We start from the raw sequence: 23115 nt of genomic DNA on the forward strand, positions 1-23115 counted from the left end.
TGTATTCACTATAACCTCTAATCTGGAACACACATCTAGACATATGCATGGCCCACTTCGCCATCTTCTCTTTGTTCAGAAGCCCCATCTAAGTGGACATTTACTGACCACTCTTTTAAAATCCAATGTAACCCTTCTCCATATAAATATATATATATATTTATATATCCCCTAAACTTTTCTTTTTTCACCATTTGTCATTATATACATCTTACTTGTGTGTGAATCTCTTTTTCATGAGAAGGGATATGAGAATTTAGTTTGGGGAAGGTTGAATTTGAGATGCTGTGAAATTTTCATTTTAGTTATACATATTTGAAATATGAAACTAATATTCAGTAACCCCAAGGCTCCCTTCCACCCCAATGAAAGTGATTTAGCAAACTAAAAGAGTTAAATTGCCACAAAAAAATCTCTTCCTTGCTATGTGGCTCATAATACACTATCATCTCTTTTTCCCAAAAACCTTTAAGTACACCTCTCATTTAAGAAAGTGCAGGAAATAGTATACCTTAGTACCCCAGACTAAAAGTTATTGTACTTTTAATGAAGCAGTCATTAGATAACAGTACCGGTCTCAAATCCTGACGAAAGTTGTGTCTCTGTCCCTTAACTGCTTTGGGGAATGTATGTAGCACTTGTTCATTACACCATTCTATTTGGAAATTCAAATGCCAAATTACAGAATTCAAGGCCTTTCTCCTCAACTTAAAAAAAAAACAAAGCCAAGTTCTCTGTGAAAGAAAAGTCCCTTGCTTATTTATTACAAGGCACCCTGTATCATAGTTGCCTGGCTAACATACTATTATTACTTTGTAATAACTGGGTATCTCTGTATGTAGGTGTGACAGACTGACCAGCGATTCTTTACACATTGGGTACCCTTGAAGACCTGTTTGGTTTGTAGCTGAGAAACTTTGCACAGTGCAAATGCAAATCATTGTTGCTCAGAGTGACTTGTTCTGTGGCTTCTGCCCAATCTGGTCTGTTTGATGCTTGCTATTGCTTCTGAAAATTTCATAGCTATGCCAAATTATGCTTACCTGGATCTTTATAGCATATCTTTGCTTTGGCTTACATTAGAACATCTGCTTAACCTTTTTGCTCTTAGCTATCATATGACCAGCAGAGCTGTCTTGCCTCTAAAAGTCACTTCTACTTATGTTGATGAATTGCATGTTTTTATCTCATTATTGATCTTGGGAATCATAGAATTTTAGACTTGGACAGCACCTAAGATGTGAATCATAGTTTAAAATAATAGAATTTAAATACATGTGTCAAAAGAAAGAAAGAAAAAGGAATGAGGGAGAGAGGTAGGAAGGAAAAGTAACCTAGGTGCCAGTGGCTCACATCTGTAATCCTAGCAACTTGGAGGCTATGATTGAGAGGATGAAGGTTCCAGGCCAGCCTGGGCAAAAAAAGTAAGACCCTGTCTCCAAGATACCCAGAGCAAAAAAAGACTAGAGGCATCGCTCGCAATAGTGCACCTGCCTTGCAAGTGTGCAGCCCTAAGTTCAAAATCCCATACTGCAAAAAAGAAGTGATACAATTTTTGATGTGATGAAATAAAAAAACAGCAACAAAAATTACTTGTACATTTCTCTTATTTGCAGTACATTTCCTGATTTAGTATTTATTATTGATCCACTACCTGTTGTCTTTTTCTCCAATGTCTAAGTCTGCTTAGTTGCTATATTGGTTTAAATTTACCCATTATAAAAGGAATTTAAAGCAGATGATAAATTTTAATTCTACATTGGACAGAGAGTAGAGTAGTTGCTTTGAAAGAATAGTCAATTTTGTCTTATGAAATTTCATGACATGGACACTAGTCAGGGTTAATTCCACCTGCAGTCTTGAAATTGTTATTAAAACAGAATGTGTCAGCAGCAGGTTGTGGTAGTACATGTCTATAATCCCAACTACTTAGGAAGGGGAGGCAGGATGATCTTGAGTTCAAGGCCAGCCCAGGAAAAAAGCCAATGAGAGCCTACCTAAAAATAAAAAAACAAAAGAGTTGGGAGTGTGGCTGAAGTGGTAGGGCACTTGCCTAGCATGCTCAAGGCCATGGGTTCAATCCCCGGTACTGCCAAAAGCAAAAAAATGTGTTGGAATAGTGGTGATGGCATAATTTCTCACATGTACTTTATTTCTACCACATTTTTATTAGTGCCTAAAGTATACAGTTTTTTAGTGGTGTTTGTGCCACTAGAATGTATATAAATTCTACATTTCATACTTAGTTATTTCATACATTGGTTTTGTTTTAGTTCCTTTAGTTAGGTAACTTTGTCCTGATCTCCCAGGGTTATTGGTTTAAGTAGATAGATTTAAAGCAAACAAAACTTTCATCTTCTTTCTTTTATCTTTTTTTCTTAAAAGTGCCCAGGTATTTTAGTTCATATTATAAAGGTGAAAGAATCTGCAGTTTACAAATTATACAAAGGTGTTGCTACTATAGAATTTATGAGAGGAAGTTATAGGCATCTTTGAGTATTAATATCTCAGTACCTGGCAGAAGTAACTATAGTGAGGCAAATTCTAGTTGCAAACAAGAATTTGTCTTACCTGTTTTCTTCCCCTATTTAGAGAGATCGGAGGCTGTGAAGTAGGACAAATACAATTTTCCACTGATACATTAGTATAATAATTTTTATAAAGAGGCCCAGGGGCATGAATCAGGTGGTGGAGTGCCTGCCTAGCAAGTGAAGGCCCTGAGTTAAAACTCCAGTAATGTAAAAAAAAAAAATTCTAGCTGGGCACTGAGGCTTATACCTGCAATCCTAGCTACTCAAGAGACTAGGGAATCATGATCTGAGACCAGCCCAGGCAAAAAAAAAAAAAAGTTAGTGAGACCTTACTTTAACCAATAAACTCTAGGCATGGTGTGCACCTGTCATCCCAGCTACTTGAGAAGCATGAATAGGAGGTTTGCCATCTAAACCCTATCTCAAACATAAACAAAGCAAATACCCTAATAAAAATTTTTTTTCTTAAATAAACAAAGCAAAAAGGGCTGGGGATGTGGCTCAGGTGGTAGACTGCCTGCCTAACAAGCGCAAGGCCCAATACTACCACCACCAAAAAAATAAAGGTAATTGAAAAAATATAACTAGAACAATCGGTCTTCATCCCTACTCATTTTTACTTCACCCTCCATTTCAAAGGCTGGGGGCATGGCTCCCACTGGTAGAGTGCTTACTGAGCAAGCAAAGGCCCTGAGTTCAAACCTTCACAAAAAAATAATAATAATAATAATTGTATTCTAGCCCCATCCTACCTCCTGGAGGACTTCATTCTCTAAATTACTCCTTTTTTCTTGGGCCTTCAGTCTCCATCTTTGCACTGGCTTTTCCCATTCAGTGTATGAACATGATGTATTGTCTTCATTCTTGATGAAAATAACTTTTTCAAGAAGCTTTACTGAGTCAAGCATGATGGTGACTGTCTATAATCCCAGCACCTGGAAGGCAGAGGCAGATATATCTCAAGTTCAAGGCTAGCCTGAACTCTTTAACAAGGCTCTGTTTCCAAAAAACAAAAACAAAACAAAACAAACAAGGAAAAAGTAAAAATGTGTTTCTGTTGAGAAGAGGTTTTTAAGGATTTATTTATTTATTTATTTATGTATTTATTGCCATGCTGGTAGTTGAACTCAGGACTCACATGTGTTAGGCAGGCACTTTACCACTTGAACCACACCACCAACTCTAGGAGAGGTTTTTAAAAGTTTATTAATAGTAATATAGGGATGATTAATGGGTACCAGATATTTATTATCTTATTTAAATTCCAGATACTGTATATACATATACATATATGTATAAATATATGTCCATATATAAATAGTCCTTTTAACAAACCTACAAATACTTTACTGAATAAGAATGGAAGATCAGAGGGCTAACATCACTTGCTTGTCTCATGCATTTGGACTTGTATTTGATCCAGAGCTATTCTGTTTATAGTATAACAAGCTAGTCTATCTCAATCTTACAGATTTCCCTAGAGCATCTGACTGCCCCCATTGTCTTATAGCTCTCCCCCTTTTTATAGAAAAGCTTTCTTTTTTGCAGTATTGAGTTTTGAACTTGGGTCCTTAATGCTTGCTAGACAAGAGCTCTACCACTTTAGCCACAATCCCAGCCCTTTATTTTTGACGGGGTCTCACTGTGTAGTCCAGGCTGACCTTGATCTCTTAATCCTCCTACTTCAGCCTTTGGAGTGCTGGGATTACAGGCGTATGTCACCTTGCCCAGCCTTACAGAAAAGCTTTTTAATGAGAGTATTTAATATTCATACTCTTCTTGCTTTTCATTTACTTATCAACCCATTCAGTCTAACTTCCACTTCTTTACCAGTAAACATCCTCTAGAGAACAGAACTGATAGGTGGGAATGGGAGTACATGTGTGCTGAGCATATGTATATATGAGAGTATTTTAAGAGTTGGCTCATGTGGTTGTAGGGCTGGCAAATCTGTAAGGTAGGCAGGCTGAAAACTTCAGTGTTACAGAACTTGAGGGAGACTTTCTTCAACTGATTGGATAAGACTCATATAATAAAAGCTAAACTTAGTTGATTATAAATGTTAATCATATCTACAAAATGCCTTCACAACAACTTTTAGACTAGTGTTTAACACATAAAATTTACCATCACAGCTTCTATTAATCTACCACGTCTTCACTACTAAATCCAGTGGACACTTTCCATACCTTTGCTTACTTGATCCTTACACCATTTTGAACCATGCTTTGTTTTTTGAAACCCTTCTCCTTTAGTTTGGATGACACTCATCTCTCCATTCTCTTATCCCTCTGGCCATATTCCTTTTGCTCATTTTCTCCCAGTTCTTTAATTGTTTTTTAGTGTTCTTGTGATCCTCTTATTATTCTAACCCTTGATGTCTCCCAAATCTGAAACTCCATTTTAGAATTCTCTATTGGGCTTCAGACCTGTATGTCTAATTGCCTAATGAACATCTCACCTGGATGTTGCCCAGACGTCTGAAACTTTGCTTGAAATCTTATTTTCCTCTTAAACTTGCTTTTGCATCTCTTCCATTCTCTGTCTTAGTCTTAGTAGTGCCCTCTCTACCCAGGCTAAGAACCCCAGAGGAATCCTCAACTCTTCCCTTGTAGTTACTGTTTAAAACCTTCTTGTCCCCATACCTCTCAGACAACACACGTGGAATCTTGTGGTTATCCTGCTTCCCATCAGTCTCTTTTCAGCCCCTGTACACTGCTGTCAAAGTTAATGTTTTCAAAATACAGATCTGCCTCAGTGTGTTTAAATTCCTCAGTAGCTTCTAATTGCCCACAGAATTAAGATCCAATTTATTGGCAGGCAGAGGGGCCCTTCCTACTACTTTTCTCCCATGTTCCTCACTCAGCCAGCCCACTTTCAAGACACACTGAAATATTTATAGAGCCCCAGATGTGCATGAGGTTTTTTGCCTCCATGTCTTGTTCTGCTGTTTCTTGTGCCTGGCATGTCCGCTACCTGTTAACTTCCCTTCCTCCCTGCTTCCTACCATAGGGCATCAAGAAAAATTTCAAGACCCAGTTCTACCTTCTTAGTATAGCCTTCCCCAGTACCATAAATAGATTTGACTGTGCCTTCCATCTGGCATCACTGAACCCGTTTTCAGCTCTACTCTAGCACTTATTATTGAATTACTTATTTTTTTGTTTATCTGAGTATCACCTCTCAGGAGACTATGAGATCTTCAAGTATTCCACTGGCTAGCAAGTCGTACGTGAAGTTTGTGACAGGTAGAGATAGGAGTTCATTTAAATAAGAGCATGCCTCCCATTATCCAGGACTCTTGGGCTTGGACACATGGAAAGGAGAATAGTAGAGTTTGGTTATTCTCCCTTGACTTTTCTACAGGCTACTGCTCAAATTTTAGTGCCACATTCCTTTTGCTCTATACTTTTATGATTATCTGATACCTGTTCTCAGCCTTTTTTCTGCTTTTATTTTGCTTCTGTCCCTGCACCAGTTCAGAAGAAAGGACATTGTTAAATTGCTGTTGCACTCCATCACAGGAGAAATCAATTACCAGATTTTCTCATGTGATTCATGTGTGTCCCCCACAAAAAAATTCACAGCAAATAAAAAGAAAATTCATGTATAAGATAAGTATTTTCTCAATAGTTTATAAATCTTCCCTTGTCCCCAAAAATGTCTCCATACACTTAACGTCAAATTAAAAACTAAACCAATTCTACATTAATCTTGAGGGGATAAATAATGGATCATAAGGATTGTTAATAGAATAATGAAGCCTTCTTACTATTTTAAACATGAAATTTCAGGTGACTAAAGGTCCTGCTATAAACATTTGGGCCAGAAGATAGAGGAACAGTCAGCATCTCAATTTAGACCTCTCTTACTTCCTACTCTTAACTATACATGTAGAAGATACTTGTGGTGTAACTCCTTATGTACTTAAAATTTATCTGACTCTTGATTTTCTTATCTGACTCTTGATTTTCTTAGTTGATTTTTTAATGCGTGAAGAATCTACTTATAAATTCTTTGCCCATTATGGAATGTAATACCTGGTTTTGATTCTATCTGTTCCTTCTCCCTTACTTAATTTTTATGTTATTGTTTTGCATTATGTTTCTAAAATAACGGTTTTGGCTTGCTTTTCCCTGAATGTTTCTGCAGTTTGGTTTGAGTATCTGACTTTGGCATCCCTCTTGAACTTGGAATTCATCTGTACTTGTGACTTTTGAAAGGCAGAAGTCAGTGTTTTCTATGAAGATGATTTTTTTAAAATATTGTATGTGTCTTCTCCCTCCCCCCTTCTTTTTTGGTTTGTCTTACAAGACTGGAAAGAAAGCAGTGAAGGCAGTCCTGTGGGTATCAGCAGATGGACTCAGAGTTGTGGATGAAAAAACTAAGGTAAGATTTTTATAAGCTTAAATGTGACTGCTCATATGATTTTTAATCCCTAATGGCCAAATATACTACCATTAAGATATTGTAGTCACTATATTCTGCCACTTTGTCCAAAGTACAGTCTTTTGAGAGACTGTTTTAATGTCAAGAAAACCAGTTTAGTTACTCATTTACCTTATGAAAAATAGAATTCTCTCAACATTTTGTTCTACATGACATAGCATATTTAATTTACTGAGCATTAACGTTTCATGTTAAGATAGAGTTCTATCACACATGCACAGAAAATCAATGCAAGTCAACTCCCTGTACAGCTATCCTTACCTCAACTAGCAAAAACCCTGGGTCCTTCCTATTATTCCTTATACTCTCTCTTCAACAAAATTAGAGATAAGGACAAAATAGTTTCTGCCTGGTAGTGAGGGATAAGGGAGGGGGGAAGGGGGAGGCAAGAGGGGGGAAGGGGGAGAAATGACCCAAACATTGTATGCACATATGAATAACAGAAAAAATTTTTTTAAAAAGATAGAGTTCTATTTTTATATGTTTTTTGAAAGTTTTTTAGTGAGAAGCCATATCTAAAATTTCTCCTTGTTCCTTAAGAAAACTATTATTGGAAGAGCTGACACCGATGGGACAGGGGGATGTTGGGGAAAGGGGACAGGAGGGTGAATACGGTGCAATAAAATGTACCCTTGTGAGTAAATGCAAAAATGATACCTGTTGAAAGTACTCCAGGAAATCGGGGTGGGGGAATGAAGGAGAATGGCAAGTGAATTCATTGTATTATACATTTGATACATTGCAATAACCTGTGTAAATGCCACAGTTTACCCCCACTCATCACAACAATAAAGGAAAAAAATAATTACATAAAAAAAGGTGTCTGTAAAGATTTAAAAAGAAAGAAAACTCTATAATTAGAAAGCATAGGTGAATTAATTGACCTGCTATTTAACTGAAAACCCAATTTAAATGAAAATTTAAGCACTAGTAAGTGGCTCTTTGCTTAACATTTACTTAGGATCCAAACAGTATCTCAGATCCTAGATAGCATTTTTCATTTGAAAAAAAGTGATCCTAAATAACTAAAGACTGAACCTAGAAACCATATGGTGTTATATTAAGTGCATTTAATCCTTAATCATTAATTTCCTGAGAGACCTAGAGTCAGGAAAATTTTTAGCAAAAAGATAACTTTTCCAAAAAAAAAAAAAAATTCACATGTCACTGGAAGGGGAGAAAGTTGGGTGAGTAATAAACAGTTTTTTTGTTGTTTTGTCTTGTTTTTTTGTTTTTGTTTTGCAGTACTGAGGCTTGAACTCAGGGCCTACACCTTGAGCCACTCCGCCAGCCTTTTTTTTTTTTTTTTTTTTTTTTTTTTTTTTTTTAATGAAGGGTCTTTTGTAGATAGGGTCTTGAGGAACTGTTCTGCCCAGGCTGGCTTTGAACAGCAATCCTCCTGATCTCTGCCTCCTGAGTAGCTAGGGTTACAGGTGTGAGCCATCATTGCCTGGCATAAACAGTTTTGATAGGCAACTTACCTGATAACTTTTAAGTGGATCAATATAGCTGAATTTTAAACTTTTTTTTTTTTTTGGTGATAACTAGGGTTTGAACTCAGGGCCTCATGCTTGCTAGATAAGCACTTTACCACTTGAGCCTTACCCCCAACACTTTTTGCTTTTTACTTATTTTTAGAACAGGGTTCCTCATTTTTGCACGGCCAGCCTGGCTTGTGATCCTCCTATTGCTGTAGGGGGATGATAGGTGCTCACCAGAATGCCCACCTGTTGGTTGGTATGGGGTCTTGATGACTTTCTGCCTGGCCTGGCTTCAAACCCTGATCCTACTGATCTCTACCTTTGGACTAGGTAGGATTATAGGCATAAGCTACTGAACCTAGCTAGACCTTTAACTTTCTATTTATGACCTTATGTTTTTCAAAAGAAGCAATAGGCTTAAAGTTTAGTGCATCACTTTTGGAAACAATCATTTTGATTAGCTTATTTTTAAGAAGTTGTATTGTTTAGGTTAGGTTTTAGATGAAATTTGTTGTACAGGGCTCTTTGTGTAGCCCAGGGTCTCTCTGTATGGCCCAGATTGGCCTCACACTCAGAATCCTGCCTCAGCAGTGCTGGAATTACAGGTATCCACCACCATCCCAGGCAAATATTTCATACTTGAAGGCCATGTTTTTAAAAAATGATGTTGCCCCCTGCTGGTTACTTGTAGCACTTGCATTCATTAATTTAGTTCTCCACATTGACGAATAATAGTAATTGGTGGCTTGTCGCCACTGGATTCATCTTCCCACCTTCATATGTTATCTCTAAGCAAGGGCTAATACAATGTTGGAATCAGTGTCTGTGATAAAATCATGCCATCATCTGCGTGAATTTATCATTGGTATAGAAGCCAAAATTTAATGTCCTTAACCTTTGAGTGAGAAACTATGTCAAATTGCCTTGCTGTCCCATTTCGCCACCCATGTCTACCTTATTTTTGATAAGTTTCCTACTTAAGAGTAACTCTTGTATACTTTCTTAGACAAAGGCATAAATTAACTGAATTATGGGTGGAGAATAAAATCTATATTACTAAGTAGAAATGATAAAAAGTACTCTTTTAGAGTATCTTCAGTATGTTTCACTTCTATCTATGGTCACATAAAGCTCCTATTGGGCCTTCCTGCAGGAAGTTATAAACTCTGAACAAAACAACCCAATTATTTGAAGCCTCTAAAGCAAGCAAATTCTGGAAGGAAGTTAATTGATACTTAGAAGAAGGAAATGGCACTGGGTGATTTCCCATTTCACAGCTGCTATCCTGAGAACAGGCTGTAGTCTGTACCACACACTGTAACTGAAACTCCAATAGAAAACTCTTAATCTTTCTGGTCTAAGAAGACTAGAAGACAAAATTTGAGGCAGAAACAGCTACTAGGAAGTCAAAGGGGAATCATGGCTATTAAAGAGCCAAAAAAGAGGGGCCCCAAATTCTATATATAAATTCCACTCCAATCTTTGATTCCTTAGCAGTGCATGTGTGCCACTGACTTCAGATAGCCTACTTATTGATATAAAAGCTAAGATTTGAGCTGCTGTCCAAAAGGTGGAGTTATCCATTTGCATATAATCAAACTAACTACCTACTTGAACCCAAAATATCAATTCCAAAGAATATAATAGATTCTAGACTTTCCACATGCAATATCCATAGTGTCTATAATGCAATGCAAAACTACTTAGCATACAAAGAAACAGAAAAGTGACTTATTCTCACAGAAAACAAGACATCCAACTTCTAGATGATCTAGGTTGTTGGAATGAGCAGACAAGAATTTTTAAAACAGAGCTGGGCATCAGTGGCTCACACCTATAATCCTAGCTACTCAGGAGGCACAGATCAGGAGGATCTAGGTTCCATGCCAGCCCAGGCAAGTAGTTCACAAAACCCTGTCTCAAAAATACCCAGCATACTGGCATTTCTAAAATCACAAAAGATTAGTTTTTGTAATTTTATATTTCTCTAAAAAAGTATACTAGATGAACCCAATGTAGACAAGATCAAATAAAGTTTGTGGTACAGGAAAAAAAAATACCCAACCCAAAAAAAGGCTGGTGGAATGGCCTGCCTAGCAAACATGAGGCCCTGAGTTCAAATCCCAGTACTGGAAAAAAAGAATTTTAAAACAGGTGTTAACAAGATAAAAGTGAATGCATACAAGGGAGATATGAGGATAGGTAAGACATCTAAAAAATTAGCTAGCATTTGTTGCCCTCAACACAGAGAAACTAAAGCAGATACCTTAAAAGCAACTGAGGCCAATAAGAGAAGGGGGCCAGAAACTAGAGAAAAGGTTAGTTTGAGAAGAATTAGCCTAGAAGGTAACACACATGCACAGGAAATTAATGTGAGTCAACTCCCTGTATAGCTATCCTTATCTCAACTAGCAAAAACCCTTGTTCCTTCCTATTATTGCTTATACTCTCTCTTCAACAAAATTAGAGATAAGGGCAAAATAGTTTCTGCTGGGTATTGAGGGGGTGGGGGGAGAGGAAGGGGGCGGAGTGGGTGGTAAGGGAGGGGGTGGGGGCAGGAGGGAGAAATGACCCAAGCCTTGTATGCACATATGAATAATAAAAAAATTAAATAAATAAATAAAACAGGTGTTAATAACTATACTCATTGACATAAAGGAAAATATGCTAATATTGAATGTAAAACTAGAAAATCTCAGAGAAATTATGAAAAAGAACCAAATAGTAAGTCTACAGTACCTGAATTTAAAAATTCAGTTGTTAGTTAAAAAAAAGCAAAATGTAGGACAGCATATATTATTGTGCTAATTTGTGTAACAAAGGTAGTAGGAACATGAAATCATACGTTTTTGCTATATTTGCAAATAAACGAAAATCATTAAATATAGTGGTTTATATATATTGCCAAATTGAACATAACATCTATCATGAAACAGACCTAAAACTAGAACTAACTAACATGTTTTAGAACATGTCGGTGAGTTGAGGGAACCATCCAAGCAAAGTGATGTCTCCTAAGTCAAATGCTCCGTACTCAAACAACCAGACAGCTCTAGCTATTCCACAGTCTTGTTGCATTCAAGTGGGGATTCCGTATTATGAGAGGAACATCATGTTTATTCTGAGAAACCTAACTCATAAGTACCCTCTTCCTTTGTGCTTCCCATTTTCTAGGACCTCATAGTTGACCAAACAATAGAGAAAGTTTCATTCTGTGCCCCAGATAGGAACTTTGATAGAGCCTTCTCTTACATATGTCGGGATGGCACCACCCGGCGCTGGATCTGTCACTGCTTCATGGCTGTCAAGGACACGGTGAGTCCCACAATGTGTGTTCTGTCATGAGGGTTCTCAAGAAGCTGAGTTCCTTCAAGGTTGTCTCAACCAAGCAGTTCCTACTACATTTTAAATAAATACGTGATGCTAAGTCTCCTCTCAGAGGTGTCTTTTGTGTAAGATTTTGTTCCTTTAATTCAAGTAGTTCACACTCTTGGTGTGACCCTGTGACTTGGAATTCACAGAGCAAAGTGATTGGCTGAGATCCAAGGTCATTAAAGGAAAGTAAAACTGCCCTGAGGGGTTGGGGTTATAGCTCAGTGGGAGAGGCCCTGGTTCAGTCCCAGCACCAAAAGGAAAGGAAAGAAAAGAAAGGAAGTTGATGGACGGAGGGACAGAGGGAGGGAAAGACACTGGTGATGGTAGTTGCTAAACTATAGGTAGAGCTTTTCGTTATTGGAAGTATTTTCAAAAAAGAATTTTTTTTTTCTGTTTCAAGACTGAGGTCTGTGTTATCCAGGCTGGCTTGCAATCCTCCCGTCTCATCTGCCCTGGATTTTGGACTCAGGGCCTTACATTTGCAAGGCAAGCACTCTACCACTTGAATCATACCCCCAGCTTCTTTTGCTTTTATCTTTTTAGTTCCTTTTTTTTTTTTTTTTTTTGATGCGACTGGGGTTTGAACTCAGTGAACTGAGGGCTTTGTGCTTGCAAAGCAGGCACTCTACCACTTGAGCCACACCTCCAGCCCAGGTTATTTTTTTAAAATAAGGTTTCAAATTTTTGCCTGGGCTGGCCTGAACTGTGTAGGATGACAGGCACACACCACCATGCCTAGCTTATTCGTTCAAATGGGTCTCAATAACTTTTTGCTGGCCTCAAACCACAGTCTTCCCAATCTCTACCTCCCAAGTAGCTGAAATTATAGACATTAGTCTTTCTGCCTGGCCAGAATTTTTTTTGTGTGTGTGGGACTAGGGTGTGAACTTGGGGTTTCTCCATTGCAAAGCAGGCACTCTACCAATTGGGCCACACCTCCAGTCCATTTTGCTCTGGTTATTTTGGAGATGGGGAGGGGGTCTCAAGAACTGTTTTCCCAGGCTGGCTTTGAACCATGATTCTCTCAATCTCAGTCTCCCAAGTAGCTGGGATTATAGAATTACAGATGTGAACCACTGCCAGCCAGAATTCTTAAATGTGGTTGTTAACATGTCTGGGTAGAAGATACTGAAGTTAAAAGGTACTTGTAAATTGATTTAGTAGCAAATAGGCTACCACAAATGAAATAACTGAATTGGAGTATATTTTCAATAAATTAAAAAGGCAGAAAGAAATAACTACAATAGAATAAACTATGCTAGAAATTGTTGCATGGTAAAAAATTTTTATTCTTATTAGCATGTATCAGTTGTACATACTGTGGGGTTTCATTGTGATACTTCTATACATACATGCGGTTTGTGTGTGTGTGCTGCTAGGGTTTTTGTTTTGCTTTGGCAGTACTGAACTTTGAACTCAAGGCCTCATGCTTGCTAGGCAGGTACTCTACCACTTGAGCCATGTCCCCAGCCCTTGGTGTTAGAGGTTGAACCCAGAGTCTTGCACATGTGAAATAAGTGCTGTGCCATGGAGCTACACCTCAGGTGGGGCAGACCTCTGACTGATATCCTCCTCCTACCCATGTCTGCTGCCATAGCTGGGATTATCTGCCTTATTTGTTGAGAATGGGATCTCACTACATTTTTGCCTGGACTAGCCATGAACCAGTCTTCCCAGTCTCTGCCTCCTGAGTAGCTGGGATGACAGGCATGTACCACCATGCTTGCTCTGTTTTGTTTTGGTTTTTTTGCATTTTTATTATCATATATTACTTGTACAGGGGGGTTTCATTGTGATATTTATATATGTGCTTACAATGTATCTCAGGATCCTCACCATCACTACCCCCAGTTCTTTATGTTTAAAAATAAGGCATGATATGGTGGTGCATGCCTGGCGTCCCAGTACTCAGGAGGCAGAGGGAGGAAGATTTTAAAGGTCAAGGCCAACCTGGCCGTGGAGTCATGGCCAGCCTGGGATACATTTCAAGAAATGTAATTATATACATTTCATTTGTGTGTGTGGAGGGGTGTGGTGCTAGGGGTTTTGTTTTGTTTTTTTTGGCAATACGGAACTTTGAACTCGGGGCCTCATGCTTGCTAGGCAGATACTGCTCCAAGATAAAAGAGAAAATAATTCTACCTTTCATGTGAATTATCCAAAATTCTGATATGAAAAACGAGTCTCTAAGATGACAATGATCTTACTACATATAGCAGTTAGCATGTAATTTCTGGGTTTTTAAAAGTCCAGATAAAATAAGGCATTTATAAAGACTACAACTGTATAAAACTCTTGCCAAAGTTTAACCTGGAAAAGAAGTGGTATAGACATCACCATGCTCTAAACTGACCCAAAGATTTTTTAAAGCTCTTTTGAGACAATATCAAAACAAATTTTAAGAGTTTAAGTCTTGAAACTGAGGTTCAGTCTTGGTTTTGGTTCTTACTAGTTGTGAGATATGGGGCAAGTTATTTAACATTCTGTAAGTCTTAGTATCCATTTCTATAAATAGAAATCAGTATTGCGAAGACTATAAGCAGATTTAACATAGATTCTTTCCAACAGTAACTGCTTCAAGAACTAGAGCTAATATTATCAATGCTGAGGTACTTTGAAAATGAGTTAAAATAACTAAACTATTCTTTTTTCATCTCTCCTTCTCTTAGACACTAAGAAAGCCACAAAAACTGTGTATTTTGTTATCACTACACTCATAAAATCCAGAGTTCAAGAATATCCCAATATTAATTTTAAAACCATTTTATTGTCAAATCATGGTCCTGCAGGCTGTTTGAATCTCCTAGTTTCACTATATCAAAATCACCTGGTGGGCTAGGCCCCTCTCCCAGAATTTTTCATTCAGCGAACCTGGGGTGGGCCTGAGAATTTTCATTTATAACCAGTTCCAAGATGATGCTGTTGGTGGGGGATGAGGTCATTCTTCAAGAACTTCTGTACTCCTGGAACATAGTAAAAGTTCAATAAATGTTAACTATTATTATTGCTATTATTGTTATGATTACTGTTTTTCAGGTGAAACAGTATAGCCAGTTCTAGTTTTTTCATAATTTTATTGAATGATTATTTATAGGTAAGGTCTGCCTTTTTTCTGAGCTCTGGCTATTATTAAATGTCATTTTTTTGTAGTTGGTAAGTACAAGAAAATTACCTCGTGGAGAATGTGCTTATGTAAGAGGAAACTGAAATACTTCAGTCTATAATTTATGTTCATTTGTATCTGCACAGAATAAAATTACTAATTAAGAGAACTAGTTGATGATAAAAAGTAAGTTTTAAACATAATAAAACACCAAATCATTAAAAAAGAAGAATTTCTGCCCTGACCTAGGAGAAATAATAAACCTCCTTGGCCTATAGCTCTATCCTTACAACAGAGCTGTGCTTAAATGCAAACAGGCCCTAAGAATCTCTCAGTACTCTCCACCCCTTTTCATGATTTAGCACCCTAGACATCATCCTGCTGGGAAGTTAGAAACTTGTGTGAACTCAGAGTAGTCTATCATTCTTTAAATAAGCAGTCAAAAGGTTTACAGTCATGTAAAATCTTAGGGACAAGATTTCTAAGTATGACCTCTTTTCTGATATCTGATACTGGCATGTAAAATCCAGTGAAAAGGCTTATTCACAGCCATATGTCAGAGCAGCTGCCCACATGGTATGATTTTGAGAATGCCACAAACGCCTCCCTGTTCCCAAATATCTCTTCTCACTATGAATGATGCCAACAGTTATTAAGCAGTTTTTAATTGTGCAGTTGGGGATATGATTTAAAATACATAGAACCCTGGTTAAAAAAAATAATAACCAACTGAATTTGTTAAATCAACTCTGGGTAATCATGTATCTATAAAGCAGTGTTTGGTTTCTAAGTAGAGAATGTAAATGAAAAGATGCTTTTACTTTTGCCTGTGAGATTGGGTGGTAAAGTTAGTGAGAGACAGCTAGAAGAAAAGGGAAGGCATAAGAGAAAGTCTAAAAGCACTGAAGTCCATAGATGGGGAAAGTTGTGAGGGGTGAGGCACTTAGAAAAGGGAGACAGAAAGCTAAGCTTTCCTTTGATTCCCTAGGCTGAAGGCCTGACAAAGACATCCTGACAGGAGTTATATTTATCAGAAATTTTGCACCTAGACATGTTGGCGATGTATTTAAGTTCCTGTCCTCTATAATAGTTTCTTAGAAATGTGTAGTAAATATTCTTACTAAGTCTCCTTTTAAAGGGCAATTGGAGGTTTGCTCAGAAAGGCTTAGAACCTTGAGCAGTGTGTAACCACAGCTGAGGTGCCAGAGGGAGCCTTAGTGAAAAGGAGGTCCTGTGGCTGTTCACAAAAGCACAGGTTGCTGAAGATCACTTTACCAGAAGCCTGTAACAATTAATATAATTCAAGTATCTTACAAACAATCTAAGATAATTTATTCATTTAGATTAATTTGGCATACTAATATATAAAACTTAATTTTAAGCTGGAATTTAATTTGTCTTGTGCAAAAACAGATGTATTTGTGATTGTTGGTACTGTACTCTAAAAAAGCTTTAAAAACCTGCTCTTTGCAGGGTGAAAGATTGAGCCATGCAGTAGGCTGTGCTTTTGCAGCCTGTTTAGAGCGTAAACAGAAGCGGGAGAAGGAATGTGGAGTGACTGCTACTTTTGATGCCAGTCGCACCACTTTTACAAGAGAAGGATCATTCCGAGTCACAACTGCTACTGAACAAGCAGAAAGGGAGGAGATCATGAAACAAATGCAAGATGCCAAGAAAGGTACACTCTGTTCTATGATGTGTGTTTATTTAATGCAGTTTTCCCCAACAGGTTAATATTTTAAAGCTAGCAGGAACAAGGTTTCTCACAGTCAGAACAGCTCAATGGGACTGGTAGAATAGCTCAGTGGTAGAGCATTTGCCTACCATATACAAGGCTCTGAGTTCCACCTCCCCCACAAAAAGAAAATCCTTAGCAATATAGGAAGATCTTAATAACAGAGCTGAAAATCTTAGAAAAGTGCTTTCCTAATGGGTTAAAAACCATTTACTCTTTCCGCTATAGTAAGCTCCTCTGGGGAAGATGAGTGTGCAGTTGAAGAAGCTGCAGAAACACTCCTTCCTGGCCCCATCCTGGAACAGAATTTTAATTCTGATGTGATCACAGGCCTACATCTTGAAGGAAGAAGCACAAGCCTCAGGGTATAGGGCTGCAAAAGGAACACTGACTATGATGCTGACAGATTTAAAGTAATATTGTGTTGATTAGTTACTGCTGTGATCTCTAATGCTTTAGTCACAAAAGTCTGTAGATTTTGAGAGGCCGGTCTCTAATCTCCCATAGCCCTGTTAATTTTAGTGTGTGGTTTTGTAGAATGCGAATTTTTTAGATACATACAGTATCATGGCAATAACACCTGGACAAACATTGAAGTTACTCAATAGTCTGTAAAGCTGGGTTAGGTATATTTTAAAACTAAATAATAGTGTTGAGGAAAATGCTTTGCATTCTTATATATAGGTAGGGTGAGACCAACAAGAAATGCATAAACAATTCAGTAGAAAATGAACATGAATATAGTTGTGGTAATGTTTTACCGTATTTTATTTCTAAACTTGACATTTTGGATAACATCATTAATCTAAGTACCAAAACAGTGCTGATTCTTAAGTCATCCCCATATATTTATTTGAAATTATTGATAGTGATGTGGGGGGGTTGTCCTCACTGTGTTGCTTAGGCTAGCTGAACTCCTGGGCTCAAGTAATTCTGCCTCAGCCTCCCGAGGACTGCAGCACACACCACTGCACCAAGCTAATAGTGATTTTTTTTTTATCATTTTTTGCAAACACTTGTGCCACTGTACCAAAGAATAAAAAATATACTGGCCAGGCACGAGGATGCACACCTGTAGCCCAGCTACTCCTCAAAAAATAACAACAAAAAAAATCTTGCTATCTTTACTAGAAAATTTAAATTTAACATGTATAGCTATTACAAGTGTTGTTCTTTAGTGACTTTCAGACTGAAAACATACTCTTTTTCTTTTTTTGTGGTACTGGAGATTGAACCAAGGGCCTCACACATGCTAGGCAAGTACTCTATCAGTGAGCTACATTCTTGAAAGCACATCTTTTAATACCACCAAATAATATTGTTATACAGAGCAACTGACAAAGAAATTGAGTCTTAAGATCTACAAAGATTGGGGTAGAGATTTGCCACAATCAGAATAGGACTCAACTGCTACTCAAGTGAAACAATTTTATATTCAGGATTAATACAGTTTTAAATTTCCCATCTGCATTCTTTTATTCAAATGGACCACAAATCCATATTGTCCATGATTTAAAGACTGTGCTTTATAGCATTTATGACACCTACTCAAACTTAGGCTTCTTTAGGTCTTTCTGACTTTGCCATTCCCAAAGGCATCCCTAGCCCCCTGTAAACAAACAAATACTGAAAACCATGAACCATCATTCTTCAGAGGATCTCACATGAGGAGTTAATTGGAACTGAGTTTCTTAACTCTTGTTCATCATTTTAATTCATAAACCACTGAATGAGAATAAAAACTTGTGCTGGGTGCTGGTGGCTCATACCTGTAATCCTATCTACTCAGGAGGCAGAGATCAGGACCATTGTAGTTTGAAGCCAGCCAGGACAAATAGTTCGCAAAACCCTATCTCAAAAAATCCATCACAAAAAAGAGCTGGTGGAGGACCTCAAGGTGTAGGCCTTGAGTTCAAGCCCCAGTATTGAAGAAAAAAAAAGATCTAATATTTGTGTCTTAGTAGATATCTCATCTTAATCTGTCTGAAAAACGGGATTTGAACTCTACTTCCAACCTATCTTTTAAGAGACGTTGGGAAGGAGATGAGTAAAAGAATAAGAAGACTTTGAAAATCATTACTAAGGTCTGCTTTCTCCTAATTTTCTTGAGCTGAAACAGATAAGACAGGTGTTGGCTTACCAGTGGCCCCTGGCAATACCACGCCATCCCCATCCTCCCCCACCTCTCCCACTCCCGATGCCACTGCCTCTCTGGAGATGAACAATCCTCATGCCATCCCACGCCGGCACGCACCAATTGAACAGCTTGCTCGCCAAGGCTCTTTCCGTGGGTTTCCAGCTCTCAGCCAGAAGATGTCACCCTTTAAACGCCAACTGTCCCTACGCATCAACGAGTTACCTTCCACTATGCAGAGGAAAACTGATTTTCCCATAAAAAATGCAGGTAATGCAACATGCACCTGACTCACCAAGCACTCTAGCACTGAGGTTTTGTCATCATTTCCAGTAGCAACACAAATTCTGTTCAACTAGGCACTTCTCCCTCTCAGGCTGGTTGATAGTTGTATCATTTCCCATGAAAGAAAATTAAGGTCTGTGGAGGGGATGGTGAATCATTAATTTCCCCTTAACAAATAGATGACAGAGCCATGATGAAATTTCTAGCCTAAGCCACAGGTTTGTGGTTTGTCCAGATGTAAGCACGCTACCTCTCAGCCAACCTGTTCTCCAGACATCAAGGGTTTCAGGTTTCCATTCTTATTCTACTTCTTAGGACCCAGGAGAGAATTAATTAAAGAGGCATTAGAGACTCTACAGTTAAATACCACCACTGGCAGATGTGCCACAAGAAATGGATAAGTATTCGTTGTTCTGGTGGCTGGTTGGCTTCATAGGGAGGAAACTCTAAATGGGTCTCTTGTATAAGTCTAAGATCTGCTCACATTTACTCATTACCTTTTAAAACTGCCACACAGGCCCTTATATGGCCTCTATTCAGCTGAGATAGCTCCTAAGCTCTATTGTCATCATATGATCCAGAACTAAAGTGTGAGATGTTGTCAGTGCTTTTATTGGGCCCTATTTTACTTCCCTCTGAGACATGTCTAACTACTCCTATAGCAGAATATGATGAAACTCAGTCTCAAAAGGCACTCCCACTGGCAGTAGTATAAAAGTACAGAGGTAAGTTCCTTTGATAGATGAAACAAGGCTGAGAGAATAGTTGGACTAGATGATCTCTGAGGGTCTCTTCAGCTTTCAACACCTTTAAAACCTGAAACTCCAGATGTTTCAAGTACCTTGTTCAGTCCCCTGTGGGGCAGATGCAGAATAAAGTCTGTTATTCTCTTTTCACATATGAACAAAGGTTTAGCAAACAGTTAGCTTCCTCAGTGATACAAAAGTATCCCAGAGTTAGTTTTTTTCTATTTGTTTTGTTTTAGTTCTATAGGGATTTAAACTCAGGGCTTTGCACTTTCTAGACAAGTGCTCCACCACTTGATTCCAAACCTTTTTGCTTTAGTTATTTTTCAGATAGGGTCTCATGCTTTTTGCCCTGGTGACCTCTGACCATGATCCTCCTACTTATGCTTCCTACATTGTTAGGATTTACAAATATGCACCACCACACCCAGCTTGCTTGTTGAGATGAGGGTCTTGCTACCTGTTTTTTTTAAGAGATACAGTCTCACTGTTACCCAGGCTTGCCCCCAAACTCCTGGACCAAAGCAGACTTCCTGCCTCAGCCTCCTAAGCAGCTGGAAGTAAAGGTACCCACCACCTTGCCCAGCTTCCCAGAGTCAATATTAAAAACAAAGACTTTAGAGTTCTATATGTCATCTCACTTTTCTTGTTATCATGGATCATATACTTGGCCTTAGAGACTTTGGAGAAAATGAGAGTGGTGACAATGTCATTGTTTATTATAGAGAAAAGCACTGAGCATTCATTGGTGCCCCAGACATAGTCCCATTTTTCTGATAAAATTGCTTAATGGCTCCAGAACTTAACTCTGACCACAACCTTGAGAACTGGTTGGAAGACAACCCAAGTTGCAGATGTTTTCCAAAAAATCTAGCTAGCCAAACAGCTTCATGTAAAACAAGAATACCAAATTCCCAAGAATGTCTTAAGAAGACAAATTTGGGGATTATCAAGGAAAGATCTAAGTAAATGAGTTGACATTTTATACTTTCCCATCTGAAAAGCCAATGAAATGCTGGCCAGTAAGTTTTTTAAAACTACTTTTGTAGCCCAGACAGTTAATTGATCTTTTTCTTTCCATAAATAAGAAGTACAGTATAGGGCTAAGGTAGTGGCTCAAGTGGTATGGGTTCCATCCCCAGTACCTGAGAGAGAGAGAGAGTGAGAGAGAGAGAGAGAGAGATCAGCTTGTATTATAGTGTCATATTTTAGGATTATTCCATTTTTCTGCCTAGAACCTTTTTCTGTTTGTCTTGCAGTGCCAGAGGTAGAAGGAGAGGCAGAGAGCATCAGCTCCCTGTGCTCACAGATCACCAATGCCTTCAGCACACCCTCTGAGGATCCCTTCTCCTCTGCCCCAATGACCAAACCAGCGACAGTGGTGGCACCACAATCTCCTGCCTTCCAAGGTTGGTGCCCTCTGACATGCTTCACTGTCCTCCTTATAAAATGACTGTTCACTAGCTATAAATTGGCACCCTGAGCTTCCCAAGAGCTGGTCAGTCCCATTATCAGTGTCTTAGATTCACCAATTTCCCTATTCATTGGTGTCTTTGTGCTTTTTCCCCCTTCCTATTTCCTAAGATGTCTGCATTCATTGATTTGCATGCACCTGCCTGCCTTCCATCTGCCTCTATCAGTAGTTTCTCTAACCCCAGTCCACTGCTTTGCCATTTGACTATGAAGGGTCAGAGTACCCAATCAGTATTCCAGAAACAGCACTCATCAGGATTGGTTCTGGCATTATGCTTTCTTTAGCACAGTGGTTCTCAACCAAGGGTAATTTTGCCCTTTAGGGAAAATTTGGCATTAATTATATGGAGACATTTTGGGGTTTCACAACTTGGGAAGAGGGTATTTTTACTGGCTTCTGGATAGAGGCTAGGGATACTGACAAACATCCTTCAGTGCTTAGGACAGCACCCACAACAAAGAATTATGCAGCCCAAATGTCAATAGTGCCCAAGTTGAGAAAGCCTGGACTCACCTACTCTTTGCCCTGTTATAGAGGCTCATAAGAAAAAGGCACTTCTTTGGGCTCTCTAGTTGATCTTGTATAACAAGTGTCCTAAAATTTGCGTTTGTGGCATTGAAGAGTTATTAGAAATTGGTTTTTTTTTCAGAGATACTGAATTAATAGCATTATGTCAGAGAAAACAAAGAATTTATGTGACTTCTAAATCTGAGCTCCTATAATTGCCTTTTCTCCATTTCCTTTTTTTTTTTTTTTTTTTTTTGTGGCACTATGGTTTGAACTCAGAGCCTCATGCTTGCTAGCAGGCACTCTACCACTTGAGCCATTCTGCCAGACCTCTCCATTTCTTTTGAGAGAGTTCTCAGAGTAAGTTTTGCCCTAGAGAAGGTACCCTGCTCCTATTGGAAGAAACTACTATATACTTTTAATTCTGGAGATGAGCCGCCATCTCCCTCTCTCTGTTTCTGAAGAAATGTTTACAGTCATGTACTTCTTATGTCATCAAATGGCTTTTCATCTCATCTAACTAACAAACATAACACTAGAAATAACAGGCATAAGGTATCCACTACTTAACACAGTACCTGCCACACTGTGGTAAGTACTCATGCAGTTTTTCATTTAATCCCCACAACAACCCTTGGAGGTAGGCATTACAGATGAGAAAAATGAGACTCAAAGAGGTTAGGTAAATTGCCTACATCATAGAGCCAGGATTTAAATTCGGATCTTTCTGAATATTGTACCCGTTATATTCTACTGATCCTTCTGTTTACAAGGTATTGCACATACAAAATTGAATAGAACATATTACTTTCTCTGCCTTTAAGGAGCCCCCAAGTCTATAGGTGAAGTACTTTTTTTAGACAAACCCTGTGTAAATATTACCAACACCAAAGAAATATTACTGAGCATGGTTGCTCAGTCCTAAAGAGGAAGTATTTATATTGTACGGCAAGGAATGGTACTTGTCTACTCCATACTAACTATGACAGAAAGAGAGCTGGGATAAGGACTAGAAAGTGATAAAGACATCTGGAGTAAAAGAAACAAGGGTTAGGAGATTTTAATAAAGGGAGATGAGGAAATAATACTAAGCACTTTAAGATATGAACATTATGAGGGGGGAATCTTCAAAAAGAGATACATAAAATTAGTTCTGTAACAAATTACAAATTTATTAAGCAAATGACAACATTTGCCAAGTTTGATTTCTTATATGTTATATGGGAATAATATAGTAGTTCTCCTTATTCATGGTTTTTCTTTCCAAGATTTCAGTTCCCTAGGATCAACTGCTG

General features: G+C 38.3%; 2 protein-coding genes across 19 annotated transcripts in view; one reads left to right on the plus strand and one right to left on the minus strand.

The window, feature by feature from the left end:
• The window catches only part of Numb (NUMB endocytic adaptor protein), a 137815-nt gene that overhangs the window by 111810 nt on the left and 2890 nt on the right, over positions 1–23115 (plus strand). For 13 of the 15 annotated variants that reach the window (XM_074067600.1, XM_074067595.1, XM_074067607.1 and 10 more), the window contains 5 exons: positions 6846–6920; positions 11636–11776; positions 16413–16617; positions 18785–19078; positions 21099–21248. In XM_074067600.1, the coding sequence (XP_073923701.1) occupies positions 6846–6920; positions 11636–11776; positions 16413–16617; positions 18785–19078; positions 21099–21248 (865 nt within the window). The remainder of the gene's footprint in view (positions 1–6845; positions 6921–11635; positions 11777–16412; positions 16618–18784; positions 19079–21098; positions 21249–23115) is intronic. The other 2 variants (XM_074067596.1, XM_074067609.1) reach the window with 2 other exon arrangements.
• The window catches only part of Papln (papilin, proteoglycan like sulfated glycoprotein), a 60710-nt gene continuing 38061 nt past the window's right edge, over positions 467–23115 (minus strand). For 2 of the 4 annotated variants that reach the window (XM_074067594.1, XM_074067592.1), the window contains one exon: positions 14584–14799. In XM_074067594.1, coding sequence (XP_073923695.1) covers positions 14729–14799 — 71 coding nt within the window. In that variant the 3' untranslated portion in view covers positions 14584–14728. Of the gene's footprint in view, positions 3467–14583; positions 14800–19103; positions 19229–23115 lie in introns of those variants that run through there. The other 2 variants (XM_074067593.1, XM_020175126.2) reach the window with 2 other exon arrangements.

Source organism: Castor canadensis, chromosome 3, assembly GCF_047511655.1.
Source record: "Castor canadensis chromosome 3, mCasCan1.hap1v2, whole genome shotgun sequence".
NCBI lineage: Eukaryota > Metazoa > Chordata > Mammalia > Rodentia > Castoridae > Castor > Castor canadensis.